Raw genomic sequence first — 20,164 nt, 5'->3', positions numbered from 1 at the left:
GACATAGAAGTTAACAAATTTTTGTCAACGTATCGCCTTCAATGATGAGCAAAACACATACAACAAAGTTAGCTAGAAAAGGCCCCGAAATGATAAATGTATAACAATTCAATCGAGAAAACAAACGGCCTGATTTATGTACAAAACAATAAACGAAAAACAAATGTGATACACAGAAACAAACGACAACCACTGAATTACAGGCTCCTGACTTGGGATAGACACATACATAACGTGGCGGTCTTAAACATGTCTACAACGTTTACTGAGGATAAGATTGTATATAAACAGACTTCTTTTGCTTGTCTTGTTTGTTTGGAAAATTTATAGACATGTTGCATGCGACTTTAAAAAATGGAAAATTAAAATATGTCACAAACATCCACTAATGCCAAATGCATAACAAGAATGGCAGCTGTTTAAAATAATGTGGAGAAATAAAACACATAACATCCCCTTTTTTCGATTTATACGGATGTGTGGTTAAGCATGGTTGCAATTTAGGTACTCCCCATTACAAAATGTTGGATCGATACAAACCCATTTTTCTATGATTCAGTATTGATTCAAAATTAAATTTGTTGAACTATATTGTAAATAAGGATACATCTACACAAAATTTTGTCTGTTTCTTAAATGGAAGATGGACAAATTTTCACAATAGGTTCAAACTGGGTACCCTCACATTAAGTATTTTAGAAATTATGTCAGATCAAGCTTTGACGTCTAGAGATTTTGCACGGTATTTGAAAAATTGGAAGGCTAGATATACGGACGTACATTTAATGACGACAAAATGTTCTAAATCCATTATATGTTAGTTATTATATAGTTACAATTACATGAATATATTTTGATCATGAGGATGCATTAATCCTGAAATTATTAGAATGTCCTAGAAATATACATTGCTGTTAATGTTATGCATTATATGCAAAAAAGTACTTTGAAATAACTTTCTAAATTCCCTTTATTTTATCAAAACCATAATTAAATACACAATGACCGCTCCATTCCTTGTCTCTGCATGGACAATAATTATTTCTACTGAAATACACTTCAGATAAATATCTTATCAATGCACTCAAGATTTCCATCGGTCCTGTCGCCTAAAGTGCATCAGTGGTTTATCGAAATATTCATTAGTTGTATATTTTATATATTTGTTTTATCACTGTCTTTAGTCTCCCGTACTGCATTTTATCATAGTTTGAAAAGATTCTGTCTGTTTAAGCGAGGTCGTTTTAACAAAAGTCTTTATTCAAAACTTTTCAATTTTTAAAAGTTAATGTTGTCTACACAAGCGGCTTTATCTATTCTATATAATGCTTTGATTAACGATCTCACTGAAGGAGTAAGGTGACCAGATTCCCTCCATTGAGTCAAAATTTCACGCGTCTGCTCTAGAGGTTTGTTTTTCAGTTGATTTTGGATATTCTCAAGTTGTGGTACGTCTAATCCAAGTTCAACACCAAGTTGGAGGGAGCTGTTGCCAATGTAGTCTGAAACGGCTTCCAGCGATTGTAGAGTAGGTTCAACATCAAGGATGTCTTCCGAGAAATCTGAGATACAAATTTTGTAATGTACTTTTAGCAGCATATTTCATTCTTCTGCTATCATACTGTTATCTTCGTAAATTTTCAAAGATGAATAATACACTAAGGAAAATAAAAATAAAAGAAAAAAGAAACAATTTTATCATGCAAATGGCAGGTAAATGTAGTTTGATTAATTACAATAGCTTCACTTTTACCCCCAAAAATGATCAAATGAACCCATTAAAGAAAACACAGTATTTTTATTTCTTTTGGATTTTTCGAATCATTTGGGTGATAACAATTCGATGTTACATAAATATACATATATATACTGCACTTAAAGGTCATTGATATGGTGGATTGCATATTTAGTTGCCGGTATATTAAGAAAAGAAATAACCAGTTACTTAATAATATATAGTTATTAGAAAATCTCTTATACACATACTATGATTCAAATTACCACATCATTGCATCTTAAAACATGCACTTATCTTGAATATTTTAAGAGGTAATTTAGAAAAATATTTATTTCCTACTTACCACAATTTATGCATACATCCCGAAGAACTAAAATACTGATACAATAAATAAAAACTTATAATCACCTTAAATTTCTGTTTAAAATCAAATACTTTATAAAGAATTGTTAATGTCTTCGACGTATACGTTAGTTACAATTCAAGCAAAATAAATCACTTTATCATTTCATGCGTCCGAAGCGCTTTTCTGGATTTACCTTCATCAGGATCGCTCAAAGCCGAATATTTGAAAGCCATCAATGTATAAGAACTGAAACGCTTGAAGAGGCTATGTGACCAAAAAGGACATAAACATAGTAGCCAAATCCATCTAAGATCATTTTTGCCTGTAACTATCTGTTGAAAGGATATCTCAATAATTTAAATTATACCCATGCATAATTTAAAGACTTATGTCTAATTTAATATGCAATGTAAATTGTAATGTCACTTGTGTGTTTTTCCCTATGAGAGACGTCTGGAGAAGATGCATACGATATAGTTTACTTTAGTATATGATCCTTTTTAAAGACATATGTATAAAGCATATTTAATGGACGATATTCATCTTATTGAGCTTGCAAAATATCATTTTTCTTCATCCCAAAGGTGACAATAGTAGCCTATACCAGAAACAGTCTTTAGAAACTTTAGGCACAATTTTGGCAAAGTAGGAAAAAAAATCTTTCGTTTTTATATTAACCCCCTCCCTTTACTTTAAACAAAAATATAGAGATGATAAATTGATTGATTTTTGATTTTTTTAACACCATTTTTGGAACTTTTGGTTATTTCGTTGCGGACAGTTTTTATTCATGGAGGAAGCCGGAGTGATCGTAGAGAACGAACGACCTTCGACAGGAAAACAAGCAATCCAAATCAATTAAGATTCGAGTCGAATGCACCTGCCTCGTGCGGGGTTCGAACTTTGAACATCAGTTTTGCAGGCTAGTGATACAGTAGATGAACAAAATTAGACCACTCGGCCACCTAGGCCCTCGGAGAGGTATACATGCACAAGAATAAAATACGGATTTGAACCGAAGGAAATAAGCACATATACTTTAATACATTAATGGAACAGTTTTACAATGTTTCTCCCATAAAGTGATCAACAACTCTAATCCCAGGAAAATTGAGCAATCTGATGCAACATAAACCTCTGATATGGTGATTATTAGCCAGTAAACAGTAAGGTATGTTAATAAACAGTCGCAAAGGAAGTCTAGATCACAGTTGGAACTCTCTTATTTGATTATTTTATAAATCAACTGCAGCGAAATATCAAATATTTTAACTCATGGACAAAGTATTCGAATTAAATATATATAGTATTTTCTACTACAATCATACCTGGCAGATATTGTGTATGCTTGTATTACATTTATTCAGTGCCTGTACCAAGTCGCCAACACAAGCTGTCTTATGCTTTTGTTTCCATTTCCATAAAGCCATAAACTTGATGTTATCCATGTTATCATGCTGGAATTGGTATTCCAAATCTTCCCATATATGGACTTTTATACCAAAACTGATAGCCAGTTCTCTACAGGTGTTGATGCTAAGCTCTGTGACAAGTCGTCGTAACTGCTGATCACTTGGGTACTGTTCAATTTCCAATTTTCCTGGACCTGTAGAGCATAAATGTCATTCATCTGCGTTATCAAATCTATATGACAGCTTGTGTACAATGCAGTTAATGATATTTTTGTTCCTTGAATTCTATTTAAATAGTGGACCTTTCAAAAACAGTTTTGATTTTTTTTTAAATCTCAATTACCCATAGACAACTGTAATAAATAAGAGAAGAATCGAGAATGCAGAAATACGGAAATAAACATTGTTTAACCCCGCCGCATTTTTGCACCTCTCCGAAGTCAGGAACCTCTAGACTTTGTGAGTCTTGTGTTTTATTTTTAATTTTGGTTCATTTGTATGTTTCGGAGTTTAGTGTGGCCATTTCGCTGAACTAGTATACATTATTGTTTGGGGCCAAGCTTAAGCCCGCCTCCCGGTACGGGATTTTCTCGCATCGTTAAAGACCCTTTGTGACTTTGGCTGTGTTCTTCTCTTTGTTCGGGTTGTCATCTGTTTGACACATTCCCCGTTTCCATTCTCTATTTTACTGACTAGCACACAATATTTGGAATGTTTTCTGCTTTTTGTAGTGCTGAAAATATAGATCTGACTTAATTGATATTTTAATGTGTGCTAAAGCTTTGTTTCGCGTTTTTAAGGTGAGCTGTTTCCGCGGGAAAACACAAAGCCATTTTCATCTTTATATACATATTTGTGAATATTCATAGTACTTAAGTCAACATATGATGTTAGCAAAGTTGTATGTAATCAGTTTGCCTCTCTATTTTATTTAAATATATAAATAGATATAGGAAGATGTGGTATGAGTGCCAATGAGACAACTCTCCATCCAAGCCAAAATTTATAAAAGTAAACCATTATAGGTCAAGGTACGGCCTTCAACACGGAGCATTGGTTCACACCGAACAGCAAGCTATAAAGGGACCCAAAAAATTACTAGTGTAAAACCATTCAAACGGAAAAACCAACGGTCTAATCTATATAAAAACGAGAAACGAGAAACACGTATGAACCACATAAACAGACGACAACTACTGTAATCAGATTCCTGACTTAGGACAGGTGCAAACATTTGCAGCGGGATTAAACGTTTTAATGGTACCAAACCTTCTACCTTTTCTGAAACAATAGTATAACATCACAACATAGAAAAACACACTATAAAATATCAATTGGAAGGCTTAACTCAATCAAAAAACGTAAATAAACACACAATGAACGAATAAATTTGACCTGTGACACCTGAATGCAAATACACAGTTAATAAAAAATTACAAGGGATAAATAATTAAAGTCAAAAGTAAATAAACAGGTTTAAACAAAGTTAAAGTATAAAATCACTGTGAAATGTCAAATAATTTTTATAAAATCATCACTTTTGAAGAAACCTGCGTCATATCGTACACAGGTAAATGAAAATAATTTTGTTGTTAAGTATACTTCTTCTTCTGTGTGTATAAAATCTTCCGTTTAGGAATACCAAGAAATTTCTTTAATATCAATAAAACTAATCTAACACTTGGTACATATGGGGTGAATATCAACAATGAATGCCTTTTTCAACTATATACATACCAGAACATATGTCTGAGCAACTTTCTGCAGGTTTCTATATGAAAAATATGTTTAAAGAATGAAATATTAGAAAGAAAAAAAAATTCAACTTTTTTAAAATTTAACGACAGATAATTTCAACAAAAATCTAAGCAATCTCGAGATGTTTAAAAGAATAAAACAATGAACCATTTTCAATCAATGTAATCTTATTCACATCTGAAAGAAATAAACAAGTTGATAGAAAAAAACTAACAAAGATATCAAAAGTATCGATTGGTTTAACGTTTTACACTACTTACATATTTATACATTTTACATATGAATATATAACAAAGAGTAAAGCAATAAACAGTTTTTTTATGTGATATTCGCCTCTATTCTGTAGCCATTACATTACATTACATGATTTGTTATTATTTATTTTACTTCTGTTTATCTTTCACTCAAAGGGACTCAAGTTATATGATTTTTTGAAAAAGCAAGAAATGAATTTAATTTTTTGTCACCAGAATTTCAGCTACATTGTTTTGAAATTTTCATATAATATAATATATTTCATATGTCTTGTTGTTTCATACCTTCTCAGCATACCAATAACGTAGGTATCGGACATCATGCTCTGTTCTGTGCTGATGACATTTCCATGTTACTTTTATTGCTGACGGCATCTTCCGATGATGAAGGTAACATATTGAAGATTGACAAAATACACCAAATTCGATTTCAAAGGGCACTGTCGTGTTAACCCTTTGATGATTACTACCATCTGTAGAAAGTGACGAGTAAAATTCTGAGATTCTATAAATAGCAGCGGTGAGACATTCCTGGATAGAAGATGACAGTGTTGGTACTATTCTTGTTTTATTATCATGATGTACTAAAGATACGACTACTCTCTTTTCTTTGACTTGAACAGCAATGTCGTGTTCATCATCGATTTCAACTACCGTAAGATCGCAAAAAATCATACGTGTTCCATTATAAATCTTTAAATCCCACATAGTTAAAATAGAACCTAAAAACCTATATGATAATGCTGGCGGAATGACATCATCCACGAACGTATAGGCAAGAACTATACTGGTTTTGTCATTGCAGTACGTTGCTATGTAGTTGGTGTTGTCAGGGTTTGTAATCATACAAGGAACAAGATAGAAGGAAACGGTGTGAAGGGGTAGCGGAAGATTTTTCAGATCTGTACGTGGCGATACAATGATATCAAGGTGGATTAAAATATCTAACATAAACTCTTTGAACGGAAGGATATGGCTGAATTCATCTTGCTCCCATTTTAAATAAATTGTTTTCTTTTTTATTATACCCTCTTTTCTCAAACGTCGAAATGACTCCGTACATGATTCTTTTTTTGGCCAAAACTGTTTATCAGTGACAATGGAACGCAGTATCTCTATCAAGTAAACGGGATTAATAATGATAAAATTTCTAAGGTTCATTTCATCAAAATATATTAACTTTCCCAACGAATGTTGAATTTTCAGAAAACCCTCAAGCTGGTTTGGAGTCAAAGTGAATGTCTTGTTTTCAGCATTCAATGTTTCTAACTGGGATCTTGAGATAATGTTGTTACCGTTTTCAACTTCCTGTAATAGTTCTAACTCTAAAGGAACCCAGGCAGTAGGCATGTCCTCTCCCCATCGTGGATGGTCAATTGCTCTCTGCATTAACAGATGTCTAAGAAGTGCAATATCAGTGTCTGAACTGTCTCTGGCATCGATGAATAAAAGATTCTTATATTCTAAATGGCCGCGTCCAGAATGGTATTCAAATAATTCATGGATTGATCTTATAAGATATTGTCGTTGTTGTTCTACTTCATTCTTGATGAAAATATACAAAAATGCAGGTTAAATCTGCTTTATTAATCTTGAATTCTATCCTAATTCTATCCTATTTTGGGGAAATTTTTTAAAATTCAAATATGACGTCACTTTGTGCGTTGATCTCTTTGGCTAACTCGGCTGTGAATTTTTATGTGCTGGTTTATGTTGTTTTATGTATCCGTTTTTTTTCTGTAGTTAGTCACCACTTCATTGTTATCATGTATATCTATTATATAGTCATTTTTATAAATTTACTGTTTGCAAAAGTATGAATTATTCTAAATTATAAGGATGTTCTTATCCCAGACAGAAAACCTTAGCCGTATTAGGCACAACTTTTTGGAACTTTTGGTCCTCAGTGCTCTTCAACTTTGTACTTGTTTTGGCTTTCGAACTTTTTTGATCTGAGCGTCACTGGTTAGTCTTGTGTGGACAAAACGCGCGTCTTGCGTATTAAATTTTAAACCTGGTACCTTTTGTTAGCTATTTTTCTTATGTTTCTCTGTCCTATATGTTCTCCCATCTATTTGAATTGTAGTCCTGTCATGTAATGTTGTCATTTTAATGTTATATTTAACATTGCCATAAAAGCGGGAGGTTTGGCTAGCCACAAAACCAGGTTCAACCCACCATTTTTTTTTAAATGTCCTGTACCAAGTCAGGAAAATGGCCATTGTTATGTTATAGTTCGTTTCTGTGTGTGTTACATTTTAATGTTGTGTTTCTGTTGTGTCGTAGTTCTCCTCTTATATGTGATGTGTTTCCCTCAGTTTTAGTTTGTAACCCGGATTTGTTTTTTTCTCAATCGATTTATGAATTTCGAACAGCGGTATACTACTGTTGCCTTTATTTATTAAAAGTTTGTCACTATAACTTTTTGTTTGTTTGTATCTCAGTTTAGAATACAAGCATTCGAAGGTCTATAAAACGACAATGAATAAATGATACAATAAAAAAAACACCAGATCTATACTTTGTCGTCAATTTCATTTTCAAACTGAGCTGTTCGAAAGGGAAGACTAGAAATGACAAACGAACGAACACTATATATTGATCCTATTAAAACTACAAAATTATGAACATCTTAACAAAGACGAATAGCGGATGAGAAAAATTCAACTGGAGATTTTAGTATAATTTAACTCAATATTATCTTTCAAATCATACTTCATTTTTTATCTGCTGCATTTGAATACGTATTACTTGTCTCTAAAATTGTTAAAAATTTCCGTTTTAAACAGAAACTTCCAATATTCCTCTTGTAGGCTCATAAATATCTTTACTTGTTTACTTTAATTTCCTATGATATAATCAACCATGTTGTTCTTTAATTTGATGCTGGCTGTATTCTATATGTAAATACGGATACAGTTTAGAGAAGTTTGTGGGACAGGCACTGCTAAACTTTTCGGAGCATCTGCGTACACCCTGAGTTTTAGGTCGATTTGTGTGGCTCAATCTCTAGGTTTCTGTGTAGCGTTTTTGGAATGTTGGTTTTTATTTTTTTGTTAAGCCATGGTTGTCTATTTATCTTGACCGTTTTTTTTACTCCCACATTTAATTTTTTAAAAAAGCGGAATATACCAAGATACATTCAAAACTTATAAGTCGAAGTAAAACACACGACGCCATGGAAAACACAGAAGACAACGAAAAGTGAACGAGTCCGCACATTAAAACACAGAAACTAAAGACTGAGAAAAACGAACCTTATCTCACCATACCCGGTTTTGGGTATACTTTTTGGCCTTTTTGGTTTATTAGCCTTTCATCTTTAGAATATATTTTTGATTTTCAAATATTTTGTCTCGAACATCACTGAAGAAGCATCTATTTTCAAAATACCCAACTGGTGCAAATTGGTACCGTTAATGTTGCTATTACAAAAAACAGGGGTGATCTCAAGTGCTTCGGAAGGGTATGCAGATTCTGCTCTACTAGTGGCACCCGTTGAGTACAAATTCGATGATAAGTCTCATTCCTTGATGCCACAATCGAAGAATAGAGAACGGAATTTTGGTTACGACAATTGGAACATATTCATGGTCATCTGTTCCACAGATTTTCCATTACGGTCAACAAACTCATGATAAATAAACTCATCATAGTTACCAGGATTGAAATTTTGTATTTGCGCCAGAGGCGCGTTTCGTCTACAAAAGACTCATCAGTGAAGCTCGAATCAAAAAAAGTTAAAAAGGCCAAATAAAGTACGAAGTTGAAGAGCATTAAGGACCAAAAATTCCTAAAAGTTTTGCCAAATACAGCTTAGATAATCGATAAACGACTTTCAAAGGAATGACCAACTTAACCACTTTCAACCCTTGGTTCAATAACGTCCTTGTAAGCAGCGACCTTCTATCAAGAAAATCGTGTTAGAAAACCCAAGCTCTGAATTTTTGCATCGACTGGGAGATATACCTTATATGCAGGCGCTGCTGGAATGTTGAAATGAAAACTTCAAAATTAGGAGGTGGAGATATTTCCTTTTGTCGTACAGTTTTGTTCTTAGCCGACCCTCAATGTTAATGTCTAGATATAAGTCAAGATATGATCATACTTAACCGTATCTGTATTTCAAGTTCGATGGCATATTTGCGTTCACCAACTTAATAGTAGAAGCCCTGCACAATAACGTCAACCCAAGGGAGTTGCAATTTTAGTTTTAATAAAAAGTACTGTAAATTTAAGTAAGTCAAAATGTGTCCTTAAGATTTGAGGCAACAGAAGTTTACCGATATCCAAATATCATTAATCCATTCAGAATATACGTATCGCGACAACAAATATCAAAATTAATCGCATGAACTCCAAAGGAGCGAGACCGAGTGTGTCTTCATGGTAAAAAGTAAAATATCAAACTCCAAGGAAAATTCAAAACGGAAAGTCCCTTATCAAATGGCAAACCAAAAGCTCAAACACATGTAAGCGTCTCCTGCTATGTGTGCATCACCCTTCATGCAAATCCACACTCAGTCAAAATGTCACAATCCGGAAAAGGACAAAATTAGTAAACAGACGACGGTCCTAGTATCTAAAGATCTAACTCGGGGAAAACATATCGCGAGCAGGTAAAGACACAGACACACCGCTAACCATTGGTGGGTGGAACAGCAGTCTTGTGGTTGTAAATTGTCCTATATTATACTGAACTGAATTGAAATATTTTAACGTAAAAGAAATTACATTTGGAACCTGATCTTTATGTGTAGCCACAAATAAAATCCTCGGGAAACATTACTTCATTCGTCTGCAGAAGGTCAATATAGAATTCACCCAATGTTTTAGGTAAACTGAAATTAATATATAATGAAGTAATGCCAATGTGAGATAATCGTTTTGCATCATTCTTTTATATATACATTATCACCTATATATAATAGCATATCGATAAATTTACTACAATACTTATATTCAGAGGATTGTTTAGCTCTTTCCTTTTTTTCAATTTTCTTTCTGATTATGTGCTTTTGCTTGGTATATTATCTGCCTAACATCAGTTTGTAACGACCAACAAGCATTCTGTCAGCAGTGTTGCATTAGTAAATAAACATTTCATAGTGATGTCACCGAATAGATGTAATGCAATCCAATTAAGTCTACATTTGTTATCATTTTGTCCTGTTATTAGAATTCGCACTTCGAATTTTCCAGTTATAGTATCACGTCTTCTTTACTCATTATTTTAACACGCGAATACAAGTGTACAATATGAAAGCAACGTTAAATAACATTACAAAAATTTTATGAAATCTTTTTCCTTTCCTTTTATGTATTGGTATTTTGAGAAGAAAAAAAGTATGTAAACATTTTCACATTACAAAGTATATTTTGGCTAGAATCAATTTAAATAAATTTTAAAATTTCTCAATAGAATTAATCTCACATTGCTATCTAAACTATACGAAATTGCTTTTCCATCTTATGAATTATGTGCAGATTTCCGACACAACTTTTATTAACACCATTTAACCTTGAAAAAAATGAAATTTGTCTTACCTGCAATAGTCGGTTGTCCATAATGACCAGGTAGAAATGTCAAATCAGACATCTGTTGGTGCATATTTTGGCTTCCATTAAACATTAGTACAAAAATTCCCCGGCTTGTGATAAACAACTGATGTGTCATATAGTAATCTTTCTGACCCCCAAAGTCCCAAATATCTATAGGGACGATTTTTGTTTTGTATCTTCCATCTCTAGCAACCTCGATAACTAACTCCCGAATCTTTTCATTAGACATTGCCTCTTTAATGTTTCCAATTACATGTTCTTTTAAATGACTCAAATTTTCGGAAAACGTGTTTATCTCACTTCTTTTTTCAATCTGTGAAATTTCTCTATGAAAGAACTCATGTAATTTATCTTTGGTGCCCGGGGTAAAATTAATTGTATCTGCATTCAACCAAGTCTTCTCTATTCGATTCTTTTGAGCCAGTTTGTAAAGGTAATTCAAACGGTTCTTCAATTTGAGGATTCGGGTCTTCCTGGCTTGACAAAGACATCAACATGGAAGATATGACTGTGTTTGTAGCACTTCCTAATAAAAGGTATACTTATTATGTATATTGTTTTTCGTAGTTCAAATCACAATAATACGTCTACGGCGTTCACCGAAAAATTAGTGGATAATTATTTCCAGAATATAGTCAATTTTATTATTCATGTTACTGAATACTAATGACTGCTATTTTGAGATAATTTACTTTAAACAAAAAGTTGAATATTCATCCATCCGACATAAATTCATTTAAAAACCCTACCCAAATTCATATAACACTGGATTAACATGAGAAATGCACAGGCGTTCAAAGTTTTATTGGTTAAGAAAACGTGTTTACCAAAACAACATGTATTCGTGATTGACCGACAACTTTGACGAATTCGGCTGAAACAAGAGATCGTATAGAAGTTTTAGCGAGCCAGGACCACGATGAAAATATGGAAAACAGAGTTACCGGTAGACGAGTTGAAAGGCGTCAGTGAACTTAAATTCCTCACCTGAATATACGCAACGGATAAATGACTACCACGTGAGTTTACAATTATCTTTTTAGATATACGATGAAATAAATGAGACTGTGAGTCTGTAGTAAACTTTCATGATTTAAGCAATGTTGTAGTCAGAGCATAAGATATGTGTGCAAAATAAGATTTTACGGGAGAATGATTCACTGTAAACACATGTGGTCAACCGAAAGATCCAATAAAAGGAACACAACAGAATGAATCGAATTAGAGCAAAAACCCTATTCAATTTTTCACTAAAATCCTGAAAATGAAAGCAACTATTTTTCACTAAAATCCTGTAAATGAAAGCAACATATTCTTCAATGATATTTACAAAGTTACGGCATTTTTTACGGCTAAAAAAAATCAGGAATTTTTTAAATACTGACTCTTTTAAGATATCATTTAAAATTTATACTAACAACAAATATATTCTATGATCATGATACAAAATATGATTATTTATTTATATTTTCATATTCTTAAGCAAAATCTTAAATTTCAATGATCAAGATATAATTGAAATGTTATGGCAATCAAGTTAGAAAACACCTGACAGTCAGTTAGCAAGCTAGATACCTTTTGGTAAAAATATCCACTTCCGCTGATCGATGTCCATTCCTGCTAATCCTATATAAAGCCATATCCCGTCTGTTGATTGGCTAACCTCGGGTACTGGGTCTCCAACAAGCACTTTAGCTAATGTCGTCTTACCAATTTTGGAATTTCCAACCAAATAAACTCGGTTCCAGTAGCATTTGTAGCTGCCCTTCTTCATGATTTCCTCAAATTCCTGAACTGTCTCAAATCCTAAGCTTTTAATTTCTGACATTACTGAAATACAATTAAAAAAGGATTTTACTTTCCACATATAACTAAAGCAAATATATCAATTCTATACACAGTTTTAGGGCCTTTTTGGTTATATAGCTCTTCAACTGTTTCGGTTCTTATACATCCTTGGCTTTCAAATATTCGGCTTTGGGCGTTTCTGATAACGGTAAATCCAGAAAAGCTTTTCGGACGCATAAAATTTATAACGTGTTTTTTTCATTTTTTTAAAACATGCATAAAAGATCATTGGTATCTGTTTGAACAATGTACATATTTTCAGTGATGCAATTTAACAAAATAAAAAAATTACGTATGTAGCAAAATTTATGTTTAAAATAAAAATGACACTACCACAATTCGAAAATAAGGTACGCAGATATCCAAATAAGTTTTAAAGAGAGAAGAAAGATACCAAAGGGACATTCAAACTAGTTGAAAATAAACTGACAACACCATGGTAAAAAAAAGACATACAAACAAACAACAGTACACAAAACACAACATAGAAGATTAAAGACTGAGCAACACGAACCCCACCAAAACATGGGGTGATTTCATGTGCTCTAGAAGGTTAAACAGATCGTGTTGCTCATGTAAGTACAAACCCGTTGATTTTCTAATTCGGTAGGTCACATTCATAAAATGCTTCATATCCTCAAATACAAAAATATATTTATTCAAATGCTGATCGCATACATTACTTAATAACAATTGCTAACAATACGTTTTATCAACAGCTGCATTCAGAAACAACGACAACGCGTGTGAATCAGTCTCTCCTAAATGATTTGATTTATGTGTTTTTTCTATATTTGATATGTTTTTTGTAACATTGTGAGTGCAATATTAATGGTTATTTATATTAAATAAATATATGTTTCGTTCATCTACAAACTACTATTACTATTTCTGTTTTTACTTTTTACAAACAAATAAATATTATATATAATTGTATTTATGCATATTTAACCATCGTCCATATCGTCCTGTGATGCTGGGATGTATCTTTCGCATTTTACTGGATATCCTTCAATTTTTGTGGGCTCCATCAATACAAATTTTTCAGCAGCTTACAACAAAATTAAAAAGTTAATGAAATTGACAAGAAATTATATATACAAAAATAAGCAAAATAGATTAAAAGTTTTTCGAAATAGACTGATAATAAGACAAATTGATAAAAAATTATTAAAATCATGTTGACTCGACATAGAAAAAATAACTTGAAATATAAGCTTTCGTTACATTTCTTGTTTATTACATGCCATACTATTGAACTTTCTGTCATATTTTATTTAAGAAATAATTCCTTCAGGTCATGCTCTATGCTTATTTTAACATGGGTGGGCATTATATTTGTCGACATATTACCCTGAGCGTAGCGTATAATACGAAAATACCTTAGGATTGTTTGGTTGTTCCTGTTTCCTCCCCATGAATTATGTTCATTACATTTTCAAAGTTAATAAGTTTGAAAATTAATAGCAGGGTTAGTATATGATGCTTTAATAATAATAAATAAATAGAATTTAATGTAAGCAGCTAGAATATATATATTTTATTAGGATAAAAATTGAAATAACGAGAATGTAAACAGTAAGTTTGTGTGCATGTGTCAAATCATATTTTGTGCTTATTAGAGCACGGCTTCGTTTACAAAGACGACATATTAGAATCTGAATTACATCACATAAATATTTAAAGTAAAATTCATAACATTTTGAATTTTGAACAAAATAAACTTAATACTTTACAGTATTGAATAACTCAACCTAAACAATTTTCGATATCTTAATACATGTCTGATACATCAGATTCCTTAAGTTTTGATTGTACTTTTTGGGTTTGATAACAATCATAAGATTTATAATTTTCCGCAGATAAAACCATTTTCCATCTACAGTGCTTGTAATCTGCAACTGAATTTTAGTTTTTACTAAGCTCAGTTTACAAAACTGTATTTAGTTTTGTAGATAAGATCAATAGTACAAAATATACAATAAATGCAAGCAGTCTCATTTCTTTTCAACACAACCATGTTAATACCGATTTCAGACCGCCCTTCATTTTATATGCTTAAGATTTGTATTTGGGAAGCTAAATATATAAAATGTTTGAAAACATCAAAACTAAATGCATATCAACAAAAAAGCTAACACCTTGCCTCAGTTGAAGCCTTAGTCTTACAATGGAATAATTTATGAACTGAAACCTAGTCCAGTCCTGGCCTCAGTTACTTATTTTCATTTTTTATCATTTTTGTTGTCACTGAGTCCATCTCGCCCTCCAATACTTTCAATGGTGCAACCTCACGGGTAAATTACAGTTTTAACCTTTCCATATATCATGGTTCCTTCCGTCAACGATTCTTCGTTTTTTGTGTTGTAATGTTTTTTTATTTATCATAATTTATATTTGATGTATAGATTTGTTTCCTTCGGTGTAACAATACATTATAAAATCGAAATAATTCAATTTATAAAATACGCTTCCTTCTATTGTTTTGACAATTTTTCAATTTTTGTTAACACGGATCAAATTGAATTACATGATTTTAAAGTAAATTTCTGAGATGATTTATTAGTTCGACCCAAGTGATAATTAAACAGACCTTCTTTCTTTAAATGAGTAGTAAGTTTAAGTACGTCCGTTCGTCTTTTATTACAACCCCCGCTGCATGCCCTGTTCTTCGACCTGCCATGGTGTCATATATACCGTTAATTTCATTTTTCAGTCCGCCGACTATCTTCCCATGTCTGTCATTTTCCCCGTCATGTGTAATGAATTTATAAAATCTTTGTTTTGTTTACAAATTCGTTTACGAGGTTCAATTTCAATTTCGACCCTCTTCCTCCAGTATAATTCACAATTCAGTTTGTCAAAAATAAAATTAGATAGAAGGAAGCGTATTTTATGAATTAAATCATTTCGATTTTATAATGTATTATTTATTTTAAGTGTTACCCCGAAGGAAAAAAATGCCCCACAACTCGGCCAGTCTGCATATACAAATAATCTGACTGAATTTTAAACATATATGCATCAAATATAAATTATGATTAAAAAAAAACCATTACAACACAAAATACGAAAAGTCGTCTACGGAAGGAACTATGATATATGGAAAGGTTAAAACTGATTTGTTTTTTCTCTCTCGTCCTTAATTAAACAATCAGAGCATCATATTCCATCTTCTCCTTCACTTTACAAGGAAATAAACTTCAAAAAAGCTGGAGTAAAAGTTAAGAAAACATTCAATATATAGTTTACCAGCAACATTCAGTGCATGTAAAGTCCGCGTACAAAAACGTATGAGGTGCAAAATCGTTGATTTAACGAGTTTGAACGTTGAAAATTTTTATCGATACAAATAATTCGTTTCGTCTACGTTTTAGCGTAGAAACGTCACGTTCCGTAATATAGCTTTACTGATTTAAACAAGATTTCCACAGCTTCGACTGCAAGGGATTTCCTCCTATAAATGTGAGTTTCAATACAGTGTACAATTATTAAAGGCATGTATGTAACTTGTTTATTTTTTCAAGTTTAAGCATTTGTTATACATTTTTCGTATTTGAGCGCTCTGGCATTGTCCCAATCGTCCCCGGGTAATCTACCCGTGGCTTGCACCATTGGAGGTAATGGAAGGCGAGCTGGACTCAGTGACAACATCAAAAATAAAAAATGAAAAGTCACTGAGGCCGGGGCTGGACTAAACTGAAACATGCCAACGTATGAATGTAATAAGCGATTTTTAAACATTAACAGCAATCCTCAAAATTTTACATTGATAAACCAACCTTCATTTGTAAGGAAATCAACGAAAGTAGTACTGGTGGTATCATCAAAACGTATAGGCCCAACACTTGATCTCAAATCTTCTGATAAACCTTCTATGTATAACTTTAGGTTCTGCACTGTTATTTGTCGCGGTACGTTTGATATTTTGACAATGTTGGAAACATCATTACAACTATTTTCATCTGCGAGGTTAGAATCTTCAAAAGAATCAAAGACGATATTAAATAGTAGAGAGTTGATTTAAACGTCTTTGTTACAATGTTAATTTTTTTTCTTAATTTTTTAGAATTGCACAATATCAATATATTTCGTTCGAAATCATGTATTTCATTCCTACATTCATTTCAGCTCACCTGGACCAAAGGCTTAAGTGAGTTTTTCTCATTACTTGGCGTCCGTCGTCCCCGTCCATTAACTTTTACAAAATCCTTCTCATCTGAAACTATGAGACTAAATTTAATCAACTATGAGACTAAATTTAATCAAACATGGGCACAATCATCATAGGGATATCTAGTTTTTAAAATGTGTTCGATGATCCTGCCTGCCAACCAAGATGGCCTACATGGTTAAAAATAGAACGTAGAGGTGAAATGCAAGTTTTGTCAATTATTTTGAAAACCGCTATGAAAAGAAAAAATCTGATCATGAAAGGGGCAGAAATGTTTAGAATGTTGAGTTCTACCTATTGTTCATTAATGTCAAAATAGTCGGACGACATCTTATAGGAGTTTTGCCCTTGAAAGATGAGTTTTACCATTTTTCTATTTTTGCTTATCATCTTGAACATAATGATAGATAGAGAGAACCTTTAAAGTAAAGAAATGATCAACAAGACAAGATCTACAAATAAGTCAAAAAGAGGCGAAAGATACCAAAGTGATATTCAAACTCATAAGTCGAAATCAAACTGACAACGTCATGGCAAAAAACAAAAAGACGACGACCAGTACACAAAAAAAAAACAAAAAAACTAAAGACTGAGCAACATGAACTCCGCCATAAGCCGACGGTGTTGTCAGGTGGCCGAAATCGTCAGACTACTCCTAATAAGAGTTATTGCGCTTTAATGACAAGTTTTACCAAATTTTGCGTTTGCGTTTTTGCCTTAAATCTTAAAACTACAATAGATCGACAGAATCAACAAACTAGCATAAAGGCCGAAATCTTCAGTCAATTCGTTATTGGGGTTATTGCTCTTGAAGATATTTACCAATTTTAAGTGTTTCTGTCTATTTTCTTGAAAACTGTAATAGATAGATAGATAAAATTGAGAATGGAAATGGGGAATGTGTCAAAGAGACTACAACCCGACCAAAGAGCAGAAAACAGCCCAAGGACACCAATGGGTCTTCAACACAGCGAGAAAATCCCGCACCCGGAGGCGGGCTTCAGCTGGCCCCTAAACAAAAATGTGTACTAGTTCAGTGAAAATGGACGTCACACTAAACTCCGAAACATAGAGGCTCCTGACTTGGGATAGGCGCAAAAATGCGGCGGGGTTAAACATGTTTTGTGAGATCTCAACCCTCTCCCTATACCTGTAGCAAATGTAGAATAAAGAAACACATAGCAATACGCACAGTAAAACTCAGTTCAAAAGAAGTCCGAGTCCGATGTCAGAATAGGAAACAAGAGAAACTAAGCAAAATGACAATGATACATAAATGAACAAAGGACTGCTAGCAGTTACTGACATGCCAGCTCCAGACCTCAATTAAACTGATTGAAAGATTATGTCTTCATCATATGAAAATCAAGTACAATCCCTCCCGTAAGGGGTTTAGTATCATATCATCACAAAATATATGAGAAGAACATAACCCGTATCATGACACCAACTGGTTTTAGAATAAATGTGTTTATTTCCGATGCAAAGACCCTATGAGTGAATCAATATTAACTCCAAAATATGCCATCTTTAATGACCTGACAGCAGTATCGTAACTATATCCCTGTCTGTTAAAAGGTTTGGTTAGCTTTTGAGGTGAATGACGACATTTTTGTACTTTGTATCAAATATTACCATAAAAGATTGGATGAGAAATAATTGAACGTATAAGATGTCTGCATGTTGATTTATATTTACGAATGATGTCCTTGTACCGATGATAAAATTTAGTAAATGTTTTGACTAGTTTATGATATCAAAAACCCTGGTGTAATAATTTTTCAGTAATACAGAGATTTCTTTCGTTAAAATCAAATAAGTTGTTACATACAAGACGAATCGAACAAGTTGAGATATATAAACACCATAAGATAGTGACAAGGGAACGTCACCATCTAAAAATGGATTATTAACAATAGGAAATGAAAAAACATCTCTTTTATCGTAAATTTTGGTATACAGCTTCCCGTTAAAGATATAGATATCAAGACTCAGGAAAGGGCAGTGTTCATTGTTAGTATTAGCTTTATTTAAAGTCAGTTTCAGCAGGATAAATCTCTATAGTGTACATACTGAAGTCGTCATTATTGAGAGCCAATATATCATTCAAATATCTAAAAGTGTTATTAAATTTTTGTATCAGATGTTGTTTCGATGAGTCTTTGCTGATTTTAATCATAAATTGAAACTCATAACAATACAGAAACAGGTCCGCAATAAGTGGTGCATAGTTAGTCCCCATTGGAATTCCGATAAATTGACGATATACGGAATCTCCATAGCGAACAAAAATGTTTTCTAGTAAAAATACACGTGCAGTTATCGTATCAAAGCAGGTCCAATTGACATAGTTCTTTTGTTTGTTGTTACTAAAAAATGACCTAAAAGAGTTTGAACATATATATTCGCATTATGACTTTTTAAATGCCCATTTAATTAGATGTGTGAATTTTTTCTTAATGAGATTATAAGGCAAAGTGGTATATAGGGTAGAAAAATCAAAACTTTGAACAGATTCGAAATCACAAATATAAGCATGCAATTTATCAAGTACTTCAAACGAATTTTTGACACTCCAAAAATAATTAATTCCACTATTTTCAAAGGCCTTATTTGAACAAGTTATTACTAAGTTTTTGGTTGTACCAAGTGTACTTGTAAGTAGAATAGACAGTTTAGTAGTTGAACAATGGCTTGAAGACGAAATAAATCTATATTTGTAAGGTGTTTTGTGCAGCTTCGGAAGCCAGTACATAGTTGGAACTTTCATAGTGTTTGGTTCTGCTTGTAAAGAGGTAGTTTATGTTTGTTACAGATGTCATTTTCCGAAAATGGAGTCAGTTTGAATGTTGGTGAATTCGTGATTTCCTTTTGCAGAACCTCAATGTAAAATTTACGTCAAACAATAATGATATTATTGGCAGCCTTATCAGCCGGGACAAAAACAAATTCCTTGGCGAGTTTTTTTAGCTTATGCTTGATACGAGAAATAGGGCTATTATGGTTGTTGTTAGGAGTAAAATGTTTAATACGAATATCAACTATGTTCATTACTGAATTAAAAAAAGAATC

General features: G+C 32.7%; 1 protein-coding gene across 1 annotated transcript; it reads right to left on the bottom strand.

Moving 5' to 3' along the window:
- Window positions 1-5,198: 5,198 nt before the first annotated feature.
- LOC127728853 (uncharacterized) lies at window positions 5,199-7,046 on the bottom strand. Its single transcript, XM_052236447.1, has 2 exons — window positions 5,794-7,046; window positions 5,199-5,267 (listed from the first exon to the last, which is right to left on the bottom strand). The coding sequence occupies exons 1-2, from the start codon at window positions 6,895-6,897 to the stop codon at window positions 5,199-5,201; spliced, it is 1,173 nt and encodes a 390-aa protein (XP_052092407.1). The 5' UTR covers window positions 6,898-7,046.
- Window positions 7,047-20,164: the final 13,118 nt, after the last annotated feature.

The sequence above is a fragment of the Mytilus californianus genome, unplaced genomic scaffold (genome assembly GCF_021869535.1).
Source record: "Mytilus californianus isolate M0D057914Y unplaced genomic scaffold, xbMytCali1.0.p SCAF_2, whole genome shotgun sequence".
NCBI lineage: Eukaryota > Metazoa > Mollusca > Bivalvia > Mytilida > Mytilidae > Mytilus > Mytilus californianus.
Note: the sequence above shows the minus strand (reverse complement) of the source record. Positions and strands in the feature narration are given on the sequence as shown.

What these genes read in the sequence shown, in the direction of transcription:
- LOC127728853 (XM_052236447.1), bottom strand. Translation starts at nt 6,897, where the DNA reads ATGCAGAGAGCAATTGACCATCCACGATGGGGAGAGGACATGCCTACT. An exon ending in GTTATTGGTATGCTGAGAAG is followed by an intron (nt 5,268 to 5,793) that starts GTATGAAACAAC and finishes TTTTTCATATAG; the next exon opens with AAACCTGCAGAAAGTTGCTC.